At 37.2% G+C, this 19067-nt stretch overlaps 1 protein-coding gene across 1 annotated transcript in view; it reads right to left on the reverse strand.

The window, feature by feature from the left end:
- Nucleotides 1-4957: 4957 nt before the first annotated feature.
- WDR72 (WD repeat domain 72) overlaps nt 4958-19067 on the reverse strand; it is a 115772-nt gene continuing 101662 nt past the window's right edge. The window contains 3 exon segments of the mRNA XM_030498252.1: nt 4958-7040; nt 12814-12912; nt 15941-15963. Of these exon segments, the coding sequence (XP_030354112.1) occupies nt 6985-7040; nt 12814-12912; nt 15941-15963 (178 nt within the window). The 3' untranslated portion in view covers nt 4958-6984.

The following is a 19067-nucleotide window of genomic DNA, read 5'->3' on the forward strand; positions in this document are numbered from 1 at the left end:
CTTCGCTTCTGATGTCTTCCCTGATGCTTTTCTCAGTTTACAATCCACTAAAATTGTTCATCAACTTCTTTAAAAGCTTGAAATCTTATGGTGGCAAATCTCAAGTTCCTAAGGAGCAGTGATGCTCCAAGGTGATTCTGCAAAGATACCTCTTAGAAAGCCATGTTTGGTAGTTCTCAGAGTTTCTATACGATACTGCTTAGATAGTTTTGTCAATTCAGCCTAACAAGTTTGGGCAGAGGTAACAAAAATCTATCAGGCTTTTTATTATGTAACTTTGGTTGTGTATTTTACTTACAAAATGCCATTACCAGCCACACAGCCCTTACTATATCCTAACAAAACTTCTCTGAGGTAGGACCTTGCAGGTATTTCCATGCCACAGACAAAATACACACAGAAAGTTATTTTAAGTTTCCAAGAGCTTTTAAAACATGTATTCTTTATAGGTCATAATCAGCACTAATATGAACTCAGTTTGAATCTTAATGCAGTTTTGGTTGCAAGGCACATAAGTGTACCACCAGTGTGATAAGAGGAAAGGTGAAAAGATAATTTTATTACTTAAGCAGTGGCATCATTCTGAAATATCAAATCCCCCCATGTGGATTTGGGAGACCTTGAAGCAGCTTTCTGACAAATATCTGCTCACTGGAATGGAATCTAAGATTGATGTAACAGTTGCTACGAAGCGGGGAGTAAAAACCACCAAATCTCCAAAACATGCCCTATAAGCAGTTAAACTATATTGGCTCTTGGCATGAATTTATCTGGAAGAGATGTAAAAAGGGAAATGCTTTTCCCATTCACACTGTCCAATACGGCAACTGTAGCAGCATACTCAATGGTATGCAGGAGAGACAAAAGCTGGCTATCCCAGTGTTTTGATGGGCCATGTATCCTGTTGCTGTTTTTTTCTAACCATCATTAATTCTACTTTTACTGTTGTCACAAGTTTTATCAGACACAAATTCATACTTTCCCTTTGTTAGTCTTTTACCTGAAGGACATATATCACGACAAGTAATGGCTTTTTGGTCCTTGCCCCATTAGGTATTAGGAGCCTGTGTGGTCACAGATCATCCACTGACCACAGCTTGAAGCTGTAATGGACCCTCCAGTGTGGAATTCTGTCCTCTGAAGATCGTCTGCCTGACTACAAATGGCTGGATGATATACTGAGCCAAGGATTTCTACTTCATACCATATAACAAGGGCATAAGAGGGGTATTGGAGCCTGTTTCTCTCCCAGCTTCTGCAGAAGGCTAGAACAGACCTGTCCAAATCTGCAGCTCTGGCATTTGGATGGGGATAGTTAAGCGCCACAGTCTGCCTACTTTCCCAGGTACCTTAGCTGATTCCACGCTCAACGCAGATTAAACATCCACCAAATGCATGCCCAGACAGGATTCTGTGTACTGAGAAACGCTTTCCATTGGATATTTAATCTCCCCATTACTTCAGCTGCTACTGGTTAAGAAACATTGAGGAAGTTAGTGCTGATCTACTTTGTTTGATAGCTTACTAAACCACAACCATTTGGCTCCAGCATTTAAACAGTATTTCCTAGTTCAAGGAACTACAATCATTATGCTTTTTGTGCTAGTTTTTTCCTCTGTGCACAGTTACGTGCGTAACACCTGCTTTTATCTCCCAGGGCCTGGAGATGATCCCACAAAGCCTCCCTGAGGTTTCAGCCGATGCTGCAGAGACAGGCTGCCAGACAGCTTTGATTCTGGGTCTCAGTTTTGCTGTTTCTCTTTCAAAACCCCTCTCTACTTCTTAGCCAAAGTAAATGTCAGAGTGTAGACAATTCCACACTATGCCAAGCTAAAAGATATTTGAACCTTCAAAATGTTTTTTCCCAGGATAATTTATGATATTTTTTATAAAGCACTATGATTAGTAGAGCACACAGCACAAAATCCTACACTGTGTATCCCACTACCTTTTTCTGTCTTTCCTCTTTGTATCATTGACAAGGACACCCACAGCCAACAGCTTTCCTGCCTAAGCACCTGCTAGCTGCGTCTCATTCTGCAGAAATGAATATGGGGATTATCCTAGTAAATCTTAACATTTTCAAACTTTCAGAAATACCCTGTGTGTCCTGAAACCTAGCACAGGAGAAAAACGTACTAGTAATTTAATTTACAGAAAGAAAATACATCATAATATACAAAACCCCCAAATAGCAGCATCTATATTCATGCAGACAGACCTGGTGCAGTGCCTTTAGAACAGTGATATTACGAAGTTCCAGGCTTCTTTAAAGGGATATATAACCAAGCCGATATCCACCTTTAAGGTAATCATGCTTTCAGTTCACCCTCAACAAAAAAAAATATTCTTAAACATGGTGTTTCAGAATAAACTCAAGAAAAATCCAGACTGAATTTCAAGGCTTGAGTGCTGCTGCCATCTACATGGCAGGAAGACTATAAACCAAAACAAACAACAAAAATACGTACGTTACATTTACTGGGCAGGGCTGTAAGTCTGTTTGCCAGTGTGATTATGGAAAACAAAGTTCTGAAACTGAACAGAATCTTTTATTGCCCTGAGTTTCTGTGTGGAAAATTCATGATTGAGAGTATGATTTCCCCAGGTCCTTATTATCAAAAAGTTTAGACATTATTTACATAAGGAATATAGTAAAGAAAATACTATTTTACTAGTGTTGAATATTTTAAGCTTTCAAACGCTGAAATAATAGAGAGATATATATATATAAAATCCCCCAGTTGCTGTAAAAACCGGGAGTAATGAACTTAATGAAATGACATATACTACTTATTTCAGTGATGCTATTTTTCACAGCTATCTTCCTGAGAGTATTGCCAGAAGAAGAAAACCAGCTTTTATCTGTGTTTGCAAGACACAATGTAAATTCGGGCTGCACAAGTCACTCTTCTCAAGCTAAGGTTTCTAGAAATACATGACAGAAAAAGATAAGTGCAATTAAATTTGTACTGTGTAAGAGTTTTATCAAATGCACAGTCCACTCTAAAAAACTCTGCAGATGTTTGTTAAGTTTCATGTTTAATGTTGTTTAGTGACTTGCAGTGCTTCACATTTACAGCTATATTTGTACTTACTCACACCATATCCAGGACACTCAGATTCATCGGAAGACAGGGAAAGTAGTCTTCATGTGATGTGCCTCTGTCCTGCAGCACAGCTCTTGGACACACTTTAGACTTTCCAGCAGGTGTCATTCAAGAAACAAACTTCCCATGGTCCCCCATAAGACAATTCCGGGTTATTGTGTGAATTTTACATTGCATCCAACATAAAATCACTTCTTCAAAACTAAGAGATGAATTTTCACTTTGGGGATTTATGAATTCAAATTACAACCTGTTTCAAACCCTAGTAATAATTCTAAAAGCTTTGCCTAGCAGTTCAGACTGCATATCTTATGAGAAAGGAAAAAGAGGAAGACCAGCCCTTAAAATTCCTCCACATCTTCTTCTCATGCAAGAAGAATGGCCTGCAAAATTCAGCAGAGATATCCAATGCAAGAAGCAGGACTTTGTTGTCACAGATCCTCTGTCAGGAATGTGCACGCAACGCTATGGTTTTGTTAAAGCGTCTCTTTTTTTTTAAAGAAACACTCAATATCCCATATATATTTCAAGTTCCATGCCAATTTGCTTTCAGAACATCTTTCATCGGACTGGGGAAGAGCATTGCTCAACAAAATACAACCCAGAAACAGAAGCCATGGATTTCAATGATCAAATTTAAAATACATAAATAGCACAAGAGATTTCAAAATATAATGTTTGGATTTGGAACCATAAATGAACAGTTCAAAGTTTAGGAATATTTCCAGGCAGGAATCTAGGTCGGTGACCACTTAGCAAGTATGAATCATCCAGAAAACTCAAAATCCCTGAAATCAAAGAGACATCAGTGAATTTTGGTTTGGGCTTATAATAAAGGATCAGTAACTTGCTTTTTAATTTTTTGTTAATAATATAATGAATTATGCACATAACATAAAAAATGCCTATAGGGTTTGAAAGCTGAAAATCTATGTTCAAGACAGACCCTTGCATATAGAACCTTAAAACTGCAATTTCATGCTGAGGCAATGCTCATGTATGTGTTGGTTGTCCCACACTTCTGTGGTATCTCTGCCTCCTTCTTCTCCTGGCTTGCTTGTTCCTCCTCTGCTCTTTGCACTGAGGCCAGAGCTTGTCTTGACACAGCCTGGTCATATAAGCACTAATGTAAACCTAAGTGAGGAAACATAGAAGCATATGGCTGGAGAGGGGAGAAATCACCCTGACTTTGAAACCACAACTTCAGTCACACAGTTTATTAAGCCCTGTGACTTCTGGTGGGCGGAAAGACCTTGCTCCTTAAGCAGTTTAGGCATTCGTGAATTTTTTAACCCGTATATAAAAAATTAGACAACTACTATAAAATATTAGCATATTACTCCCTTTGGCAGGATTCCTTCAGTGTAACCCAATAGAAAAATATATTCTTAATTACCTTGCAACTTTGTTGTAAAATCAATCTCCATAAGCATGAATACAGCAGTACATCAGACTGCATTAGTAGAGAGATGTTTCTTCAGTTATGGCTTACAAGAAACAGTTGCAGAATGTTAATATATATTTTTGTATATAGCTCTAACGTTGTCACTTTGATGCAAAAAGATTGTTCTAAGCAAGAGTTCATCTTGAGCATATACTGTAAGGCTGGTTGTTTGAAAGACATCCAGACCACATGGGAAATATATTTGCTTTACTGGGAAATAAATGTACCTACAAAAAAAGTTCCTGCCTTACCTTACTGACACTGTAATTATAATTAGCACAAAGCACGCATAAGCATGTGCCAAACACCAATCATGACTGCACAAACCATTCCAAAAGGCTGTCTGTATTGGCAGGCTGCTGATGTGCACTGCTTTGCAGAATTAAAGACAAGCAATCAAATATTGTGTTGCACAAATGTAATTGCTACTACAGCATTACTGGGTGTTATGGACAATGCCAATTCCTTGAGCTATGAGACCTCTTTGAACTCATCAGGTTTTAAAATAGCTAATAGAAATAGTTTTAAGGAGGTTTGTCACCCTGGCACTAAGAACAGAGCTGGCCTAAGCGAGCAGATGCTGATACAAAGCAGAAATGTTTGTTGTGAAGGGAAATGGACATTTCAATGCCAAACCAGAGGTGACTGGTGACAAGGATGTATGGCAAAGGAGACAGCAAGGTCCATCCTTTATTTGCCACTTATTTTACAGACTGCAAGATTCCTGTAGAGTTACTAAGTTCCTCTAGTTATATTTGCAATTTTATTTTTACATTCTTGGTGTTTGCATCTCTGATTTACCCATAAAAGAGTATATATGTCAGCTGAAGACATGTTCTGCTCTCAATTGTACTGTACAAGTATAAAAAAGTCAATGAAATTATTCCAGACATCCAGCACAATAAACGAAAGAACAAAGCCATAACACTCAACATCCAGATTGTTTAGTCACCATAATTCAAACACAAGCTTATATAAGCAGAAGATAAATTTTACATAGGAAATTGCCTTCTAAGAATAAGAAAACTTGTTTCTGAAAAATACCAAATGTGTAAAAAACCAGTGACTTTTCTGTTAAAAGATGTCATTTTTCTGCACAATATTTACAATTACAGAAAAATAACAAATATCTTTATCTTCTCTGGATTGCAACCTATTTTAAAGACATATTCTTTAGCTGAATAAAAAAGGAAATGCTACTTCTCAGAAGACCCATCCACTCAATGTTTCTGTAGACCTCACTGCCATACATCACCTTTAGAGATACGGATTCATGAGATATAAATAAACAAAAAAAAAAAAAAGGTTTAGTGTTTGTTTAACCAAAATCAAACCATAGTGTGGCAACAGAAACCTGGTTTTGTCACTCCTGCACCCATGACATTTCCCCACAAGTAAGAAAGAGATTCATTGCCAGGGAATCTTTCCACACTGAAGCAATCTTCACTCTGATAGGTAAGGCAGCTTATGCCTAATGTGACAGTTAGGAAGGATCACATGAGACCTTGATTTCCTCCAAAAGGTACAGATCCAGAAAAGCACATCCTCAAGTCCCTTTGGGTTCATTAGCACTCTGACCATTGGTAATACAGAAAGTGAGCTTACTGCTCTGAATAGCCATTTTTTATCAAACCACCATAAATCCCCAAGAACATCAGGTGGTCAATGAGCCTAATAAGCTCCAAATATTCTCCAAACACAATAATACATATTTTTTGAAAGACAAAAATGTATAGCTGCTTTTCCCAATGAGCACAAATAGAAATTCAGTATCATTTCAGAAGAGGACTCCAATCAGCTTCATATTGGTACTACATTTCCAGAGGTGATGGTGATGACAGTATTTATAGAAAAGGAAAATTCACATCCTAGATACTGCCAGATTTATAATACATTTCCCATGCTCTCCTCTGCAAAAAACATTCTTTATATTTTAGTTTTTTCTAAATACTCCATGTTAATCCCTTTAAATGCAAACAATTTTTCTAATTATTTCAAATGCATTTGGTTTTGCTCAGTGATAAAATGTTATTGGTCATAAAAGTCAGAAGCAAGGAGAGAGAAAAATTTAAATTTTATGTATATAAAAGAATATTAAAATTGATGCAAATTTTTATGGCCAAAATTCTAAGATTTGGGATCACTACATAAACTAGAGAAAAACATCTAAAAATAAAGAGTTGGTATTTTCTATGCTAGAGCTATCTAATTCTAGTTGAATAAATGTAAATCTATTAGTCATGGAAGTGTGAATTGAAGCTAACAAATCAGCAAAAAGAAGCTGATCTTATAGAAGGTATTTCTTCTGAAAATGAACTGTTAAATGCATACGATAATAACTACAATAAGCCATCTCATGTCCAGACCACATATGTTCCTTTCTTGGTTGTTCTTGCGCATCTTCTAATTCTTCTGGCTAAGCAGGTTTTTCTAACACACCTTACAGGAGCACACCTTGGATATCCAGGGATGTGACTTCATGTCATCTGGAAAAGAAATGTATTCATCTGGCTTAATGATTTTACAGTTTGAGGTAAGAGGCAAGATTTGTTCTTTTAAAACGAAACTACTTTACAATCTTTTTATAGAGTAATAAACTCTATAATTTTTGTAACAGAATGAAAACTTTCAGCACTATCATGCTAGTGTTAACAAATATCAAAAGTCTACCTCCAGAAGACCCTTTACACTATAATTGCTATACTAGAGGAGGCAACATGGAACCCAAAAGAGCTCAACAGAAGGAATGGCACTCCTCAAAAATTTTCTTCTGGACAGCCTTCTCCTTCGTCTTCCTTTTTTATTTTAAAGGAAAACATTCCAGCGGATCAGCAGAGAAATAATTTCCGTTTTAAAGTAACAGGCTGTTGATGTTTCCTCTACAAATGTAATTTTCAAATTATATGTATTTTCTTTCAGCAGAAACAATCCTACAACAGCTGCAAACAGAAGTAATAGGAAGTTACACTAATGAGACATTATATTTTAATTCTGTCATGCCTTTTTAGAATTCCACAGAAGAACACTCTCAATCATCAGTTTTCATCTTCATGATTTCTTCTTATTTGATGTATGGTAATATTTATAACCTGAATTTTAAATATTACTCGTATCAGAAACACTGCCTAAATAGATGCAACACCTTTTATGCGTCCGTGATCATCAAGAAAGCAGCACACACTGCATTTTCCCAGTCTAATGGATATCTTGTACATTTATCATATCATCTATCATCTTTCTGTCTCTCTGTGTCCTAGAGACAGAGGTACACATTTTCTTAATGTCCATTGTGTAGTCTTCTGGTTTTACAGTTTGATTTACTATTTAAAACAAAACAAAACTTGTGATTCATGATACTAGTAACATAAAACGCTGATAGTATGTGACACTACATCTACTGCAGTGAAGCTCTTACAGGTTCATCTCTGCCTGCACTGGAAATTCCAGAAATTCTTTCTTAAATAATTCCTAGGCACAGCCGCTGAGCAGTATGGGCAATCAGTACTTGAGATCGGTAGGCTGCCCCTACATTGCATCTTCTTCCTGCTTCATGCATCATCATCATCATCAACCTCAAACACTCCAGTCCACAATCCGTCCTCATTTACTGCTACCTACTTGTCATGATGATGCAGACACAGAAAATCATGCTTTTCTAGGGTGCTTCATACTTGGAAACTTACTGATTATTTACTTTTATGTTCTGTCTGTGTACCAATCAACAACCACATTGGTGACACAGTGATGATTTCAATAATATTCTCTTCAGTGGATGGAACATGGAGCTGGCAAGTGAATATTCAATAGAGTAATCACAACCTGCCTGATAACAAGATAGTCACAATTTTAGTGCTGTATTTTTAAGCACATTGTGGCTAGTAAGAATCTGTTCTTGATATATTCTCATTTCTATTTGCTGCAGTTCTATCTCTCATAGACTTTCAGGGACAGTCAGAGATCTTTCCCCTCTCTATGCCATGGTCTATCTAGAATAAGCAAGACTATGAAAACTGCTTGGATATTCACTGTTACTTGCTATACACCCAGAATCACATTCTGCCCTGAAAAGTCAAAAAAGGAAGAGGGAAAAATTTAATATGGGCAATGTTTTTGGAATGAAGGGATGGAAAAGATCATGAGCTGCAGAAGGGATCAGCTGACTCAGGTAGAGATTGGCTACTGAAGGCCATAAGCATATAGGGGTCTTACCATTTACATGGTATTCATCCAGAAGACAGAAAACACTGTAATTTCTGTCTACAGCTTCCAACTCAGTCTTCCATTAGGGAGACCTAATTTCCTCCTATTACCAAGTGAAGTAACAGTCTATTGCCTAGACTACTGCAGCATCTCCGTTCAGGGAAATAAGAGGCAAAGGACATCTGTGCCTACATTGTTTCCTGTCACTTTGGCTCAAATTTACTGCTTTTTCTCACAAAAGCTGAACTTGCAGAACCCTCCTTAGTGGGCTTGCACCACATATGAAAGGTAAGACACCTCAAATTGTGTCAATCCTCTTACATTTTTACTGACGAAATTCAGAGCATTTTCAATCCCCTTAAAACCCTTCTAAAGCAGCTCCCTTTGGACAAGATGATCTGCCCGCTGGAGGTGTGAATTTTCCACCACTGTTCGTAAAAGAAAACTTGGGTGAATAGCTCAGACCTAGAAGTCTAACTTACACATCTGTGTTCACTCAGTTTTGGCCTCTTTCTCTGTTTCCCTAAATGTGGAAAATTTGTCTGATAAAATGAAAAACACTATTTATTTATACTAAAGAAGCATTCTAAGGGACAGTGAATTCTTTACAGGGGGTTGATATGATCAAAAGTAAAGTTCTATAAAAAGCTGCTGTAATTTTTATCTGATTATTATGTTCAAGGCCAAAGCAGAAACAAGTTTGAAAAGCCAAGGCTTTGCATGCCAAACAGAAGTAGTCCTCAGCATGGCGTGAAAATGGGAGCGATAAACCTACTATTAGGCATCTGGGAGAGAAACCTAGCATCTCCTCTGTGTGTGGGTTAAAATAGACATGAGCCACTATCACAGATAATGGCAGCTTGTAGGCACATGAAGGGAGCAACTAAAATCCATTTCACTTAGACAAGAAACTGCAGTCTGATATTTACCTGTGTCCATCACATGTGAAAAGTGTTTAGTGTGAATTATCCAAGAGAAAAGTGCAGGTTGAGGGGTTTTATTACCTGAGAGTAGCTCCAATCACACATTGAACACAAGAAATCATAGGTAAATCTCAGATTGGTGTCTTGGGTAGTCAAATGGATTCCTGCTATTCATCTGAGTATATGCCTTTTTCTACAATTGCTGGAGGCCCACATCCAGAGCAGTGAGAACATGTGCAGAACATAGAAAATGTGGAAGTAAAATAAGCAGAGTAAGCTTTATGTGATTTTAGGAAATTAAGATCACTTTTAAAATGTCTCAGTCTAATGTCAAGGTTAGAGACTTCTTCTTTCACCATTAGAAAACACAATGCACAGAGATGTCTGTTAATGGCTGCTCTACAGCCTTCCTGATTCTTGTAGAAGTTGTAATAAAGAACCCTTCCTAGAAATAGTTGGAATTCCTTGCAGGTACATTCTCATATTTTCACCTTTTCCCCATCAGAAGAGATAAGAAAATTAATATATTTCTTAACATCTTTTTTTTTTCACATATGACAACATATTGTAAGTGAAGCAGAAGAGACTCTGAAAAACACATATATTGACTTGAAAATGAAAACTTCAAAGTGAAGTTTGTAAGTCTGCCCAGACTTTTAAAGATTTTAAAGTCACAGGCTTCACCAAACCAAATGCTGACCTCCCAGGCACTCAGATTCCAAGATACGATTCAAAGTTAAAGCACCTGAGAAATACTAGAGAAAATCATAGCCAATGGAATGTCATATTATTGTTTCAATGTTTGCTACTAAAAGTAAATGGTAAGTTTTAAGTAAATGCATTGTGTTACCAAGTCTTTCCTTTCAAACAAGCACTTCTGTCAGAAGTGTCTTAATTTCTTATCACAGAATTTCATCCGCACAAGAAGCAATAAATAATTCATGTTCCTAGCTCTTTGTTGTGTGTCCCTGAACTGCACAGAGCTGGAAGGCTGACAGCTGTGTCAGGACAAGCACCAAAGATCTGACATGACAAGTGACTAACAAGTTTCTTTCAGTCTATAGTGAAAGAAGACAATGGCATAAAGTGCAAAACCGAAATCCTGAAACAAAATGAAACTGTTTCTTTCTCTTTACCTAAGTGTTTGCTATGAGCTTATTTCCGACCCATAACCTCTGGTCATTTTATAGTACTGCCCAACCCCCTTTACTCCTCACATTCGCCTGGCCATTTACGCCTGTCCACGGATCAATATGAGCAATTCTTGGAGAAATACGATGTCTCCATGACAACCAAGCCACAAATTCTCAGTGGAAAGCAGTGAGACCAGTAGTGAAATCTCCTGAGGTTTTCAGACCTATAAGACAAGATGTCTTAAAATGCAGGAATGGACAGAAACAAAAGCCAGAGTAATTCATTGTTTATTACTAGTTTAATGATGTCAGATGGACCGAATGGAACTCAGTTTTTAAGTTTAGATGCTTTATCAACATGTATTTTTGCCAGTCAATATCACCTCCTGACAGGCTTTTACCCTTTCCATTACTTCATACAGATATGCAGAGTGAAGAATTGGATATTCAAGTTCTCATCCAAATGTGTACACTTTACCACACACGATTACTTTAAGGTTAAAATTAATGTTATCTTTAAGGTACATGAGTTCTTACCTGAACATGTTAGTGTCACCTCGTTTTAATTCTTTCTAACTTCAGAACAGATAAGAACTTGGACAATCCACATTTTTGCCCATAGTCATTGTTGAAGGGACTACAGACAGTTTCTGAAGGAGGTGCCATGCACCACAGTATGTGCAGTAAGGAATCAAACTTGGCTCCTTCCTGAGCAGATTATTTATTTCTTTCTAAATCTCATGCTGGTTTCTGCTGTACAGCACTGAGTCCAAGCCTACGTGGCTTTAAAATGAATACTGATTTACAATTCATTGGTTTCAATTATTCTAACATACTGGTGTTCATTTCTTGGAAAAGATGAAAAAGGAATGTAGTTCAAATCAGGTATATGACAGCAGTTGAACTCCCCAGGAATCTTGGAGGAGTGGAGTGTGCCGAAATACAATCCCTCAGACATGGGTCCTATCTGGGTTCTGAGATGACTTAGGGGACCTGACATGGATTTCAGACTGCACCCTTTGACTGAAAATTAAATCTCAGCAGTGTTCCTTGGGGAAGGATCAGGGGACTGTTGGCAGCTGCCCCCTGTCAGCACAGGCTGCAAGATTTGGAAATCTCTTAACTAAGCTGACAGGCCGCAGAGACGATGAATCAAAAATATGATACACGGATCAGCACACAAAGATGCAAGAGGGTACACAGAGACCAGATAAAGCAGGCAAGGGAAATAGCAAGTGAAGAAAGATGTTTAACTCTTTCACCAATGAGTACTACGTGCAGCTTACGTATATGGTCTATGTGGGTCAAGCTCACAGTTTGCTTAAAAGATCTTAGTATTTAGTCACATGGAATGTTTTTAATCAGCTGTGACTCGATACACTTTATATTTAATTGTTTCCCTTTGGGATTCGTTTAATAAATTTCATAGTTGTTCCATAACGAGAAAGATAATGAAACTACATGAAGATAAATCTTTTAGTCACCAAAAAGGATGCACTTTATGGATGTTCCCGTATTTAGCTGAATCAATGTTAAGAGCCATTAAAATGAAATAAGGATTGTGAGCTGATTTAAAGAAAAGGACTAAGCTATTAAACGCCACCAATTTTCTTTCCTCCAGAAATACAGCGTTTGAATGTCTGCCGCTACACTCAACTGCAGTATATACAGTCCTTCTAATTTTTCATAATCTTCATGCTACCTTCAAAGGGTCAGACACTGTACATATATTAAGTAAGCAGTGTAGTCCAAAACTAATTATAATGAACTAGTAGTGTCAGCTTTCTTTTTGGTCATAAAGCCTTTATCCTTTCTAAGACCTGAATTCTTGATGAAAGAGGAAAGGATAACAGCTCCACACTGTGACCCCTGGAGGTGACCATTAATTTGACATTGCAGCTGCTAAAAAGGAAACAGCATTACAATGTGCTTTTTTTACAGACCCAAAAGCTGTGTCAGATTTATCACTTGATACTTGGTGTCTGTCTTTAAAGGCCTCTCACCTGGACTCTCAGACTCTTCCAAGACGCATCTGTCAGGCGCATCCTCCACGTCTTGGAAGTTTGCCGAGTTGGAGCTCTTGTCATGCTTCAGCGCACTGACTGGAGCAATACAGAACAAAAACAGGGGGAGGGAGAAATGTAATGTATTCACAAACAAACACTTCCTGGCTTTCTGCAGAGCTTTCAATGCTGAAGACATAATTTGTAAACACAAATAATAGATGGAAATAAAACAGAAACTCAAAGTACTTATATGCAACCACAGCACAGTTGAAAAATCTATAGACAAGAACTCATTCAGGGAGAAGTTTGAGGCACTGGCTTAAATGTGATCCCTTTGAAGTAGAAAACCAGTTTTTTCTTATAGAATCTTAAAATAATAAAATAAATTAGGAGCCATAAAAAGTGCTTGTCTGCTTCACCAAAGAAGCCAGCAAACAATTGTAATTACTGGAGTCATTCACCAGGGAGGGAAAGGGTGTTAGTTTTAGGATGAAAATATGTTGTATATAACAAACTGTGTAATAAAATTAGTGATAATGCCAATGTGCAGTAAAAACCAGACCAAGTTACGCTTTAGAGATTGCCAAATGTGATTTCTTCTTTTACTTAATTGCTAAAACCATTTTCATTTCAGAGCGGGAAAATATTTTCAAGAAAACAATTATTTGTCTGTGTAGGACAAACCCCACATAAGTTTTCCTTATGTTTCCTTCCAACAGAAGAGAGGTATTTCCCTTCTCAATGTCCTCTCTTCTGCTCCATATCACCACGTGGAGCCACAAATACAGTTTGAAGATCAAATACAATTACTAAACAATATTTTATAGAATAACACAACAAAGTCTAGATCTCTATTTTTCAGTCCCATTAAAACTCTTAGTTCATCCCATTTCTTAGGAAAGTAGTGGTGCCGAGAAAATACTTTTTTTTTTTTCTTTATATCTAGAAAACTAAGCAAGGTTCCAAATTTCCATGTGGATGGGGATACCAACAGCTATACACAGTCTCATTGTAGTTTTGTCTTGTTCTTAAAACAAGAAATTTGTTCTCTCATAACTTTTGGTGGATTTTAATTTTTTTTTTTTTTTAACCAAATGAATACTTGCTGCAGGATTACTTCATTTAAACATTCATTTAAATTTCCCAAAATTATAAGTGAATCAGCAAGGCCTCAGAGCATTATTCAGACAGGAAGAGCTCAAAGGACTCATATTCCACTTCAGTGCTTTGCACTTTCCCTCGGTTTGGAGCTATTGATCCCAGGTCGCCAAAAGGTTCCATCATTTTTGACTTCTGCATCTACACAGAGTCTGTGTGAAGCAATCAGGGCTTCAATATAAGTGTGGAATTAGATCCTTGAAAATACAATATTAAAAAATAATAAATAATAAGATCTATGATAGTGACACCATGCATTTCACCTTAAAATAAACAAGCCAACAAAAGCCAGTAAGTTTTGCCTAAAATCCTGCCTTGGACAGCAACTAACCATCCAAGGTTAAAACTCTGCTGCCTGGATAAAAGAGGAACACTGGTTAAATCTCTAAGCTTACAAAAAGCCTGTAGACTTGTACCAATGGTCAGCTTATCCACATGAAGAGGATTTTTAGTTCTTGTCTCTGCCATGGAAGTGCTGACATGATAACCTGTATGAGGTGAGTTGACACTGAAGAAAAACCTATAATAAATAACAAATGTTCTTGCTTATACATGAAAACGCTATGATATGCGCAGGAAAAAATGTCTTCAAAGATATCTGTACTTTTCTCTGTTTTTTACAACATTTAAATAATTTTCAAATACACTACTTGAAGGCCAGAATTCCCACTTCAAGAAAGAAAACTTGGAAAATACAGGTGTACATATTATGTTTTAAAAAAATTGTTTTGTGCCAAATTTATTAGAACATTCTTTCTAGAACTGCTCTTCCCATTCAGCAGTCAGTTCCACTGTGCTGAGTGATAGATTGAGTCATACCAGCTGCATGAATTTAAAAGTCAGAACTGCTCTGAAGTAGAACAATAGGAAAATTTCCAACAGAGTATAAAAGGTGCATATGCCTCTGGAGAGGAAGAGAAAAATCATCAGAGGTGCCTCTATAAAAAACAAAGCAGTGACCCAAAATTCAGAACAAGCCTTTCAAAATGAGTCATATGTTTTCACCCAGTGTAGAACTCTCATAGTCAATCAGGAGGCGAGATGCTTTCACGGCACCAAGCAACAGTGCCAGAAGATGGCAGGTACTTCCCTTGCTGAAAGTCTGTGCTGTAATTGATCTAGAATGGGAGTAGGACAAACCTGTTCAAGTGCTCTCCCTCTGTCCCAGACCCTGTCAGTATAAGTCGTATAAACTAACTTGCAGTATTTTACAACAAAGCAGAGCTGAGCAGGATTTTTTAGTGAAGGTACCAGCTGAGAAGTAACTCAGAACATAATGAATAGAAGTCAGCTAGAAGCAGGTCCACACAGATGAGATGCATCAGAAGGAAGGTGTGAAGAGAACAAGAAAGAAACCAAGACAGGCTGGTAAGATCCTCTGACAAAGCAGGAGGATCTCCAGTTGATATGCTTGAGTAGAGATTGAAGAGATTCAGGGAGATTCAGGAGAGGATGAAGCCACTGAAAGCCAAGAAAGTAAAAAATGATAAAGAAGGGATCACAGGCAGAGCTGATAGTGCTGACAAATGACAAAAATCAAAGATGAAACACTCACACGAATAGTTGGTAGCAAGGAGCCATTAGGAATAGTTTAAAGGCAGTGGAAAGCATGGATGGAAAGGGTTTTCAGAGGGATAGAGAAGCAGACCTCTAGCACAGCCTATGTAAAAACAGCTCTCAGAGAATGTGGTTCAGCAGGAGAAAGTGAAGGGAGGAAAGTGCGTATATCAAAACACCAGGAGGCAAGCTGGGACAGGCTTGCATCGGGTCACTGATGAGAGTGAGGGATGTGTATCTTAGCCCTGTCACTTATTCAGAAGTACACATACCTCCCTAGACAAAACACAGGCAAGTAAACTTCACAATAGCCTAGTTTATGAAGTTACACAATGAATGTACGCAGTGAGCGAGAAATGGACCTAGGAGAGACCTTTGGAACTTTCTCTCTTAAAACACCACATTACACGCTCAATTTGGAGAGGAAGGTTGCTTAAAAATATCATAAAAGAACAAAGTGAATTGAAAAGTTAAAAATAAGGAAGGAACAAACTGGCCCAAATAAAGAGTGAAAGTAAAAAATGGCATTATATAATAATGAAAAAAATGTAAAAAAATCTTAACCCTGACACCTACTGTACTGTATTTTCCCTCAGGGGAATAAGATTTTATGTTCAAATGTCAATAGGGGAAATACAGGATGCTGATGGAATATAAGTTATTTAAACATAATAGCATGATCTTTATTCATTCTGAGGATACTCTGTCCTACTTTGGGTTTAAATGGACCTTAAAATTACTTTTGCTTCCATTTGAAAGCTAATTTGTGAGCCAAAGTGATGTAAATGTCTGGAGCATAAATGAGCCCCAAATCTACAAGTTAGAGAAAAAGTAAAGAAACAACAATCTCTGCTATAACAACTCCAATGATATTTTTTTTTCTATTCAGTATGATGTCATTTCAGTTATTATATGGAAAGTAGAAATTTCCTTTGTCATATGGAAATAAGGAAAAGGGACAGATTTAACTGGGGCAAATGACCTTGAACTTAGCATACAAAAATGACATAAATCTTCATCATACAGGATCAATCTTGAGAATTGTGGCAATTTTTTCTGATACATCTTAATAAGCTCTTACGAGTTGTTTACTGAACTCGATTCCCATTCTCTTACATTATTGAAACAGAAAAAGACATTAAAAAATAGGTATGGCGTTTAGAATAGTAGAATGTCATAAGATTGCAGTATTCAACGAAACATTTATGTAAATAGTTTCATATATATAAAATTCCACAAATTGAAAATAAATTATTCCTGAAAAGAGATCACAGACTGATTGCTGATCAGTCTATGGAAGAACAGTCTTTGTGTGAATGAACTGTTGAATTATAAGTTGTTCTCTGTGAATATACACTAATCATTAATTACAGCAACAACTCATCACTATAATTTATTTCTACATGTTCCGTTTAAACTCTGAAAATATCACACACTAGAGCCTACATAACCTGCTCTGCACACCAATTTTCAGAGGGCAGACACATTGGAGAGAGAAGTTTGCGTAACACGGGTGAATAAACCAGTTAGAATTTTCTGATAAGATGCCTTTGTATTGATAAGGTGGATTAGTAACTTAAACACAGTCTGTCTGCAGAGAAAACAAGAACTTGCTTGTTATTCAAAAGAATTGGATACGGCAAGATTATTTTTTAATAAAAAAATATTAAGCAATATAGGCTATAGGTGACAAATATATTTAAGGTCCAGTACAGAACACAAAGCAACCTTAATCTAAATAAAACTGCATGAAGAAAAAAAAGCTGCAAAGGGAAACAAAATGCTGGTATTTTTTATTTCATAAATGGATAAAACAATCGTGCATCAATGCCACTTCTAAGACCTATGGGATCTACGGGCACCTACCATATTATATCTCAGAAGCTTAAGGGAGAACTGGGCAATAAATGCTTTGAGTAGTATTTTAAAAAGCAGATCTCATAGATACCATAAAAAGCATAAGAACAGTGGTACTTGCTGAGACCAAATATCATCAGGGTAAGAGTCCCCTAAATGCCAATTTGAAAGTCAGGGAATTCCAAAACTTTTTTTTTTTTTATGAAACATTGACTAACTCACAGTAGATTTCTGTTCCACAACCTCCTCCAGTTCTTTAAACACGCAGAATTTCCACATCCTTAACATCCTACACCCTAACTTGCCTTAACATGGTGAGTTCCATTGCTTTACCACATACATAGGTAGGCATTTTGTTTGTTTGCACATGTCCCTATTAGCTTAACATCAAACTTATTCTTGTATGAGAAAAGGCATGTGTACGAGCCCTGCATACTCTCTCAATGATGTCTGTGATTAAACAGTCCTTTGGTTTTATCTTCTTTTAACCATCTCTTTTCCAGGTTGAGGATTACTGTCCTACTTAGCTTTTTGTGCATATTTTGATGCCAACCAAAAAGGTTTCATTAATATAAGAAATGCACAAACAGTCATGAAAAGACAAGCGAAATATTAGCAGCACTCACCACAATCACCTAGAAACAGAAAAAGCGGATAGTGAAGTTACACCAGCCAGTCGGAGTACCCATCCTGCCTTTAGGGTGGCAGCACTCTCCTCTGAGCAGTGCAGCGAGTTGGGTAGGCTGGGGATGTGCCCTTGATGGCACCACTGCTGAGTACAGGACACGGATTACTTCACAGGTTTTACAGGTGATACTCCTGTTTACAGAGCTTGGTATGGCACCTGCCTTTGTTGCCACTACATGAACGCTGTTGACTCATGCTCAGCTTGTCATCCAGATTCTTTTCTGAGAAACTGTTACCTTGCTATTTCTTCCCCACCCTGTCTCTTCGCAGAAGATTAATCCCACCTCAGTCTAGATCCTTGCTCTTGTCCTTTTTGAATTGAACCCTATTTTTTTTCCAGACCATTTCTCAGGCCATATAAACCACTAATTCATCTCACTGACAGAAGACATCAGTTGCTGGTCCTATCATAATTTTTAGTGTCATTTAAAAAAACCCTGCACTGATGTATGCAGTTGTCATTTAATTGAGAATGGCTGGTTGTTATCTTCTCATGATTAAATATCATACTGGCCCAGTTTTCATTACATTTTAATTTTAAAAAGAGATTAAGAAATTCACCTGGAGAAACACCTTATTAGTCTAAAGTGAATGCTGCAGCATACGGAAGTTGGAACTGTCCTTGAAATAAGCCAGTATGGAATAAGTCAAACTGGAAGCTAGAGTGATTTAAATCCATTACACTAAATGCAGAATTAGGACCTAATATTAGCTCAGTGTGCAGAAATACTAACCCAGGCACCTGAGCTTGCTCTTGTACTGTGTGAAGTCACATGCAAACAAAGCTCATTCCACTCACTAAGTGAATTGCAACTAAAGAGCATTTTTTTTTCTATAGTGTTAGATTTCTTCTAAGGTTTTTATATATTTTAAATTACCAAAGCTCCTGAAACTTCATTTTCCTCCTTCCCTGTATGTCTGAGGACAGCATTGCTCCAGATAGCAAAACTGAAATTTTCAGTGATTCTTTTCCCAATATACCTTGAAGTTTT

The sequence above is a fragment of the Strigops habroptila genome, chromosome 9 (assembly GCF_004027225.2).
Source record: "Strigops habroptila isolate Jane chromosome 9, bStrHab1.2.pri, whole genome shotgun sequence".
NCBI classification, from domain to species: Eukaryota; Metazoa; Chordata; class Aves; order Psittaciformes; family Psittacidae; genus Strigops; species Strigops habroptila.